At 43.1% G+C, this 9,317-nt stretch overlaps 1 protein-coding gene across 1 annotated transcript in view; it reads right to left on the bottom strand.

Moving 5' to 3' along the window:
- Positions 1-344: 344 nt before the first annotated feature.
- Positions 345-9,317, bottom strand: part of LOC144893005 (myopalladin-like) — a 30,151-nt gene continuing 21,178 nt past the window's right edge. The window contains exons 6-7 of the mRNA XM_078782292.1: positions 5,609-5,716; positions 345-1,772 (exon numbers count right to left, since the gene is read on the bottom strand). Coding sequence (XP_078638418.1) covers positions 1,552-1,772; positions 5,609-5,716 — 329 coding nt within the window. The 3' untranslated portion in view covers positions 345-1,551. The remainder of the gene's footprint in view (positions 1,773-5,608; positions 5,717-9,317) is intronic.

Below are 9,317 nucleotides of genomic sequence, written 5' to 3'. Positions count from 1 at the left end.
AGAATTTGGAAGGCAAAATAAATTAAAGGTTTAGAATTAGTAAAGCAATGGGACAAGTGAACAACGAGTTGAAGAGAGAATTTTAAAATGTTTTCAGTGACTACCAAGCAATGAATCCCCCACGATGGCAGGATGCCCGAGAGGTATGCATACTCGCTCTAATCCGTCTAGCCTGGGTTTGAATCCCGACTCAGCTATAAACAGTCATCCTGGTGTTTCACAGGCAAGGTGGTTTATCAATGTGTGTGCGGTCCCTCAGATGGAGGAGTGCGGCGAACGGGTGCGGTGTTTGGGGCAAAGGGGTTTACACGTAGAACCAAAGCATTCAATGTGGAATCGATAAGGAGATTTTAACAATTTACTTGTATATTTATTATGTATGGTAAAATGAAATGTATAATGAGGAAGAAATGTTGGGAAACAGGAAGAGGGTGGGATGCTGTGGAAACAGAAATAGTGCAAGGCACTGCGAAAAAATATTACCTATTAACTCATATAAGATTGCTCGTGCTGTGATACGCTATGTGACAGTTTTCACTCTTTCTAACTGCAAAAACGAATTTCGGCCACATACGAGTTTGCCAATCCTAGGAGACACCATGTGCCAGTTATCATTTGTTCCAGGAGTAAAAAGGAGTTTTGGCCACATATGAGTTTGCCCATCCTAGGAGACACCATGTGCCAGTTATCACTTGTTCTGGAGACACCATGTGCCAGTTATCACTTCTTCGAAGTGCAAAAACGAGTGTTGGACACATGCGAGTTTGCCCGTCCTGGGATACGCCATGTGCCAGTTTTCACTCTTTCGAACTGCAAAAACGAATTTCGGTCACATACGAGTTTGCCCATCTTGGGAGATGGCATGTGCCAGTTATCACTCTTTTGAAGTGCAAACACGGGTTTTGGACACACTCTTGGTCACGTGACTGAAATGAGCTATACAATCTCTGTGAGCAGTCAGGAGAGGAACCTTGCTGCCAAATTTCAGCCGGATCGGCCCAGCGGTTTGGCCGGAAAAGTGGAAATAGGCACCAGACGGACGGACGGTGCACGACGACAATACCTTATCTGGAATTACAATTCCAGATAAGCTCAAATAAGATCTCTAAGCTATACTGCCAGTCTAAATGACTAGTGTACCATATCATGAAACAGCAGCATAAACTGAAATTGTGCTTTGTTGCAAAATAATCTGATCATTAACAAAGGTAGAGCCGCAAAGCTACTTTCAATTTTCAAGCAACACACTCATCATACAAACTCACAATTTGAAAGCATTTGCCCTCTGCTCATTGGCTGTCGGTTTAAATGCATTTCGAAATAACTGTGAACCGTTAGGAATCATTGTAATCTTTGTAATGATTATATGCCTTTAATCAATTAGAGTGCTGTATGGTTAATATCCATGTAAGCAGATAAATGATAAAACGCAGTGCTTTACGATAATCAATGGTAATTAATGAAAAAGTTGTCTTTGGCATAAATTTATCTTTACATGGAATTTAAATGAAAAACAAAACGTGATACTCGAATTTTTTAATTTATTTAGTGCTAATTTTCATCATCCATGAGCTCCACGAGCAGCTCAGCAGAGCATGAGGCTTCTCCAGCTGCATTGACTGCCTTGCAGGTATAGCGAGCATCATCATCTGCAGCAACCTCCACCAGAATGAGGCAGCACGTACCATCCTCTTCAAAATCTAGCTGGATGCGTGACCCTTCCTCCAAAACATTGTTATTCTTGTACCATATAAAGTCGGGTTCGGGCTCACCTGTCCGCAACAAGGCAACAAACATAATAGTAATCAGGTGGGGAAAGTTTCTACAGGACGAGGCTCATAGAAGAGCAAAATATCAGATGCAAAAGGTTAACAGACATAAAGGTAGTGCTAAGAGAAATAACTTGGGCAAAACATATGTACCACATATATGCATCACAGCACAAGAGGAGCAATCACAGGTGAAGGATGGAAGCAAGGTCTTAGCAGTTGTCATAAAGCTAAGATGTATACATGGGAGAGACCATGAGGTGGCAGTGTGAAGCAGATTTGAAATCCTTGGAGGAAGTGCTCGAGATAACAGACTCAGGAAGACATTACCACAGGCAAGAGAAGAGGGTGATGAATGAATGGTGGTGATCGTTAAGTTTCAACTTGGAGGGGGTAACAAGGAAAAGCCATTTCTGTTAAAAAATGTCTGACTTGGAGGGAGAAGGGTTGGGAAGAGATATGAGACAGCAGGAAGAGAAAGACTAGAATAGATCCAGTAAAAAAAACAAACTGCAAGGCCACTAACCCGTCTGAAAACTGAACGATGCTTGCTTCGGTAGGTCTCAGAGCACCACATTGAGGAACACTGGTCTTTATAGGTGGAGTGGGTGAGAGAACTCTGTCTAAAGCAACTCTTTGCTTGCGAGCATGCAGGAAATCTAAAAACTCCAGTCTAAGAGGGATTCCATAGCTGATACCATAGTCTAGATACCATAGCTGACTTATGCCGATGATGTCATGGGCATTACATAGTTTGGTGTATAATTCACACAGGAGTGGGGATTTTAATACAAAGTTCAAGATACATGAAATAACTAGACAACATTGGATGAGCAATCGATATAGTAGTAGTGGGGCAGAAAAAAACCCAGCAGCATGGCATGGGAGTTGGAAGTCACCACTTTGGAATGTGTTACTTACCTCTCTCAATGATTAATGGCGATAAAGTAGGAAACCAAAATATTTATATGTTCTATTAACCATTTCTGCTACAGATAACATTTAAAGAGCTTAAATATACCCCTTTGTAGAATGCAACAACAACAAAGATTACACTACTCTAAAAATGCATTCATAATTATCAATACATCTGATACATCTCAGACATTTCTTTCTACTGAATTACAAGATGACCAAAATAAATAATCTGATGAAATATCTGTCGATGCTTTCAAAAAATTGAAAGTATATTGGAACCCCACCTGTGTGCCGCATGGAGATTGCTGTGGAGCTGTGGGTCAGAGCTAGGCAAATGGTTCAGAATCATGACGGAAGATGAATATTGGGCACTTAGACTCATGTTTGGAAATCTCCAAAATGTACTGGCAAGCTTTCTTTAAATGTTTCTATTCTTTATGAAAGCAAGGATATTATTTTGGCAGCTTAATCCACAAGAAGCATCGGCATCAGTCAGGCAGCACATTCCTCATGCTCACCAGCAGAGCAATTCCTTGCCACGTATAATCTTTCATTTCCTGCTCATGTTTCACAACAAGCTTTGCCCATCAAAAATTGTGGACTCTCCATCGGCAATGCAAATGTGTCATCCTCATGTGTGTGCTGTGTGTTGTGGCCTAGTGTTGAGGAAGCTGGCATGGTATCTCAGGGGTTACAACTTCAAATTTGGCTGAAGGCAGCAGTGTTAATAAGTACAGACTTGGCATTTAATATGTAATATTTTTTTTGTGGGGGTGAACTTACTTTTCAAGATGACTTCAAACCAAAGTTCATTAGAATTATGTTGAAATTATTCGAGATTTTGTTAATGTGACCTTTAAAAGAAACAAAAACCACATTTGACATTTTGAAGTAAATAAATTGATCCGTGAAAGTGATGTAAACTGATATAGAACTCAATTCACGGTCAGTACTGTGTTAAACTTCTGTACATTTTCCAGAAGTATCTCTTTATTTTGCACATTCGCCAAAAAAAATTTCAACAAAAACAAAAGTTAAATTATGACTGGGATTACGGACAGTAAAATTACAGTTCAGTACTTCGTGTAACCCCCATGAGCATTCAGGAGAGCACGTACACGTCGAGGCATGCTGTTAACGAGATTTGCCAAGGTTTGGACAGGAATCGCTTGCCATGTAGTGAAAATAGCCTGCTGCAATTCACGCACAGAGGTCGGCTGCTGGTCCAAGTTGTCGATTTGACGCGTTAATTCTGCCCACAAGTTCTCTATTGGATTCATATCCGGGGACATGGCAGGCCACTCCATATGCTCGACACCACAGTCAGCAAGAAAATGTTGGATCATGCGAGCACGATGAGGCCGTGCATTGTCATCTTGGAAGACAAAGTTTCCTCAAAAGGCTGCACGAGCAAATGGAAGCAATGTTTCTTCCAGAATGGCCCTGTACTTGAACTGGTTCAGGTTTCCATTCAGAACAACCAGGTCAGTTTTGCCCCCTGCATGAAAAGCAGCCCAAACGGTCACCCCACCAACTCCAGCTTGGACTCTTGGCACAATACAATCTTCGTTGTAGGCTTCATGCACTTGTCTGTGCACTCGGTTGCGGCCATCTTGACGATAGACCAGAAATCTAGACTCGTCACTGAAGGTCACGTGATTCCAGTGTCCTGGCTGCCATTGACGGTGCTCTCTGGCCCACTGCAATCGACGCTGGCGGTGTTGTCTGGTCAGGCGTGGCTTTCTCAGGGGACGCCTGGCACGATAGCCTGCTTGAACCAGTCGTTGGTTGACTAGCCTTCTGGATACAGGCACATTTGTCAGTTGCTGCCACTCAGCCCGAAGCCGATTAGCTGACTTGGTATGGCCATTGCAGACTAACCGGTGCAGCTGGCGATCATCTCTCCTTGTGGTTCTGCGGGGACGTCCTGGCCTCGGTATTGGAGTAGGGACACCCCTCTGAGCATTTCGTTTCAGGATCTTTGACACCTGACCTTGAGTGATGCCATACTGCCGAGCAATAGCACGCTGTTTCATGCCAGAATTTCGTAAAGCCACCACTCCATGACAAACAGCATTGTCGAGTTGACGGACCATCTCCAGAGGAAGCGGCAATAACTTTTGTAGACGTGCAGCAGTTATTTTCCACTAATACAGAACGCAACAACCCTTATATACACGATTGTGAAGCCAATCGTCAAATGTACCTGTCCTTACATTTTGTCACGCCACCTGTGATATTATCCTATTATTGACTTCTTGCTGCGAAAGACAATCAGTGACATGGTTCTTTTGACAAATAAATCACCGAAGCGTAAAATAAACTCGCCAGATTGATATACTGAGTTCAGAAAGTAAACCCAAGTCAAGAAAAAAAATATATTCCATATTAAATGCCAAGTCTGTATTTGGATTGTATAAGTTTCTAGAGCTTGAGCCATTCGTATGGAAATTACCATTTTGCTTTCAGGTTGTTGGTAAAAATGCAAATGGCTTCTGTATGATTGTTGAAGAGGAGGTGTTCTGCCTGTGAAGTCCCATCAGATCTGCTCCATTTATCAATTGAGCAAGTCTATACATACTTTTAGCATGAGTCAACTTGAAATGGACAATAAAATGGTACTTTTAATGCCGGTGCTGCCACATGCCCCTAAAGGTCTAAAAAGAGTAAAATAAAATGAAACAGCAATTGAATCTCATGGTTTGCCTTCATAAAGAGCTGAGCTCTAAACAACAGGCATTCACTTATCAGTACATCAATTCTTATTTTGACATGGAACTTGTTTAACAAGAAATGCTGGAGATTGTGCACGTGAAGAACACTGTTATTAACTCATTTATCTTTGGCAGCAATTTGTATTTTATAATGTTGCAATAAACCAAACAAAATATTCAATTTGTGGATTAGAAGGGAGAAGTTACCTTTGACCTTGCACTGGAAACGAGCAGCACTGCCTTCAACAACCTCCACATCTTGCAGGACTTCAGTAAAGAAAGGTTTGCTTAAAGCCTTTTCCACATATGGACCATCTGGTTTCAAAAAACAATTATTGCGTTGGGCATTTTAAACTTAAATCTCTAATTTGAACCACAGTTCTTCAGGGCTTCTTATAAATAAGCAAGTGGATAATATGTACATATAATAAATATGTGTGTCAGTCGGTCATTCAATCAGTGTGTGTGTGTTTGTGTGTCCATAACTCCAAAACCATGAAACCTAGCTGCCCGCAACTTTGCATGCATACTAAGGGAACTCCAAAGAAGTGAATGAATGAAAACTGGGTGTTTGAGTAAATAAAAAACCCCTTTTTAAGATAATTAACAGGCTTATTCAATTAAAACAAAATCAGGCTTTATAATTGGTCAACCCGCTATCCCTCACAGGGTTCTTAAGCTTTGTTTAGGCCTGCTAAAAAATGCCTTGCCTTGGAACAGGCTGCAATGGTTATTGCATGATTAAGCGCTCAACTTTTTTTCACGTTCTTCACACATCATTGAATGCCTGATCTTCATACCTATGAATAGCTGTATACATCACTTTTGTAGGTGCTCTAGTTTTCAAATTAGGAGCTTGGAGTGATTTTATGCATTATATGATGTAATTTTCCATGATGGTCCCTCACAGACTAATTAAAGTACAAAATCGAAATTTGTCTTCTGATTTGAGGATCGAAGATGGTCGATTATATAACTGTCGAAATCTGGAGTGAAATCTAAAATATTTAAGAAATCACTGATTCTTATAACTAATTATATAAGCGTATTTATTTAAAGAGGAACCCAAATGCTCAGATCACCTGAATGTTAATCTATCCCTGGATATCCTGCAAAATAGATATGATGTCTTTTTCCGATTTATAAAGTGGGTAATTTTGCGATTACAATTCGAAATCTTCTTCTTCTTCATGATTATCCCTGATTTCACCTAGTGAAAGTGACGGCCATTTCCATATTGTTCACGGGTTACATTGCGGTACAATTGAACATCACGCGGTTATATCACGGTCACGGGTTACATCTCTCGGATGGATTGAGGTGCAGGAGCGGCTCTCTGGTGCTCTGCTGCAGTACCCCAGACATAGTCCACTCTGCTTGACAATAAAATTGTCACAGGCATTGAACATAGAGAGAGCATCCCTAGATGATTTGCATGTGTTGCCGTACAATATTCAAGTGATTCTCAAACTTAGTGATGTTGATAAACGAAGCAGGATGAAATGTTGTGAAAGATTTATTCGGATGAGCAAGGAGGTTGACGGGTTTATTGAGAGACTAATCTTGTCAGATGAAGTTCATTTCCACCTCTCAGGTTATATGTCAACAAGCAGAACACACAATTTTGGTCAGAGGAAAATCCTGAGCTGTTCCACCAATGAACTTTGCCACTCCTGAAGAGCCTGCTCACACATCATCTCATTTAACGATTTGAAGATGCTCCATGGCAAGCCAGAAGCGCACAATTAACTACGCCAAATTTCTTCTTGTGCGGTGCCGGGGGGGGGGGGGGGGGGGGTATCCTTAATCATCAGTCCATCAGATGAGACGAAGGACCACTCAAGATCTACGTAGGCAAGTTTAACAAGAAATAGAGAGTATTCCACTTGAAATTTTAAGGAAGGTGATGTAAAACATAGGTGTCATGTGCACAAATGCATGTATGAAAATGGTGAACACTTAAAATATATTGTTTTCAAGATTTAGGTTGCTCATGTAATCTCCTGAGACTGTTGTTTTGTCTGATATGCTAATATTCTTATTTTTCTGTTAAAAGGCTGTTTTTTTACGTTTTAAATATAAATATGTCAGGTATTTCTTGGCCACACTATATATATATATTGTTGCGGTTTTGAGAACCCAGCACAGGTAACATCATTAAAGGTTAACGGTTGCACCCCATAGGTAGACCACAAGCAACACGTAGGTCACCTTAGGACGGTAGTTATTTCTTAGTATGTGTTTAGGATAAGGCCATTTCCAATCGTTGCATCTGCGTTGTGTAGAACAAATAAGAGTAGGTCCATTCGTCCATTTTTGCAGCCTCCCTTCCATCGACGTCATTACGCGCTAGCCAGTCTGTACTCGCCCTCGTCCTTTAGGTTGCCAGCCGCCTTCGCAACCTCGCTGGGCTTCCGCTCGAACCAGCCCAAAGGCCATGAGGTGAGGCCCGAAAAGGGGGCGGAGCGCAAGGGTGGAGGTGCAGCCACGTCAAGCAGCCATGAAGGCGGAGCCGGTAAGACCACACCAGCCAATCAGGGCTAAGGTGAGATCGCCTGACAGGGCGTGGTCGGGGCTTCCAGAGCGTTCGCTGGCTTGTTTTATGAAAGCGCGCATGCAAAGCCCACACGAGGCGCTGTTGAGTGATGAACCAGAGGCGTTGTTGAGTGATGAACATCATACCTGAGTTATGAGCAGGGAGTTGCCGTATCAAGTTATGAGCATGGAGTTGCCGTATCAGGTTATGAACGGGGAGAGAGAGGCACTTGACCTTGAGTTATGAGCAGAGAGAGAGAGGCGCTGGTTCAAGTATCGAGTTACGAGTTGAGTTTCACGGCAGTTATCAGAAGGACTTGAGGGGGCGAGCGCGTTGTGCGAAAGAACTCATACGATTGGCGTTGAAGGACATTGGTTGGAGGAATGCGCCATTGTGAATGGTTTATCGGGGATCACTGGTTGAGAATTCGGCTTGGGCCTGCGGTGCGCAAACATCCAAATGCCTGTATTCCTATTATATACGCGGCCAAGATCCACGAAGTCGCCGATAGCCCAGCTTACCATTTCCCAGATATAATTGTCCACTCACGCCTACGCTACACGGGGAGAGCTGCCTGACGTCCACCATCGTCTGCTGGTACGGATCGAGGACCGGGATGAGCTGTGGACGCCATCGCCGGACCTTCCACCCTACCTTCTACATCCCCACGTGAGTCTGAGTCCGAGACCGAGTCTGAGAGCGAATGGGCCCGAGTCCAGGGAATAAGTTAAGACTGAATAAGGCTGCCCTGTGTACTTTTTCTTCCTCTTTCTTGTACATTCTTTCTTTTCCTCTTCTTGTACAAATTGTAATAAATTACCTTGTTCTTCCTGGTTTCTTCCCAATTCAATCGTCCTAGTCTTTTCTCAATTGGGTAAGCGTGGCACGATTCTAAACCGCTATAATCGGGTCTAGTCATTGGTTAACAGCTCGGATCGTGGATTGCTATCCGCTCGGCATATTCCATCAATATCCGTGATTCGGGCAGGAGTTATTTCCTCGTTTCCGGTCAGCGTTAGTACTTAGGTAATCGCGAATCCCTAGTCCTAAAAACCCTACCTAACGCTGCCTAGGAAGGACATTATAGCCCCCAGGATCGCGTCGGCCAGATAAAGGACAAGGGGATTAATCCCCCCTTGATAAGGGGAAGGCCGACGTTGGAGATCCGCAACAACAGATAGTTCCGCTTCCGGTCCGGTCTGAAGAGGACGCAGGCGTCACATGCTCGCCGCTTCTTCGACCGGGCCACTGTCAGTTGCTTTCTTTTTTCGTGGTCGTGCGGGTTTTTTGGCCATTGAGTCTGCCCTCCGCATAGCCCTGGCTCTGCTCTCTGCTTCGCCTGCCCGGCTCCTTCGCCTGCTCGCTGTTTCCTCGGGCGCG

The sequence above is a fragment of the Myxine glutinosa genome, chromosome 7, assembly GCF_964187855.1.
Source record: "Myxine glutinosa chromosome 7, kmMyxGlut1.1, whole genome shotgun sequence".
NCBI classification, from domain to species: Eukaryota; Metazoa; Chordata; class Myxini; order Myxiniformes; family Myxinidae; genus Myxine; species Myxine glutinosa.
The sequence above is the reverse complement of the archived record's forward strand: the minus strand, read 5'-3'. Positions and strand labels throughout refer to the sequence as shown.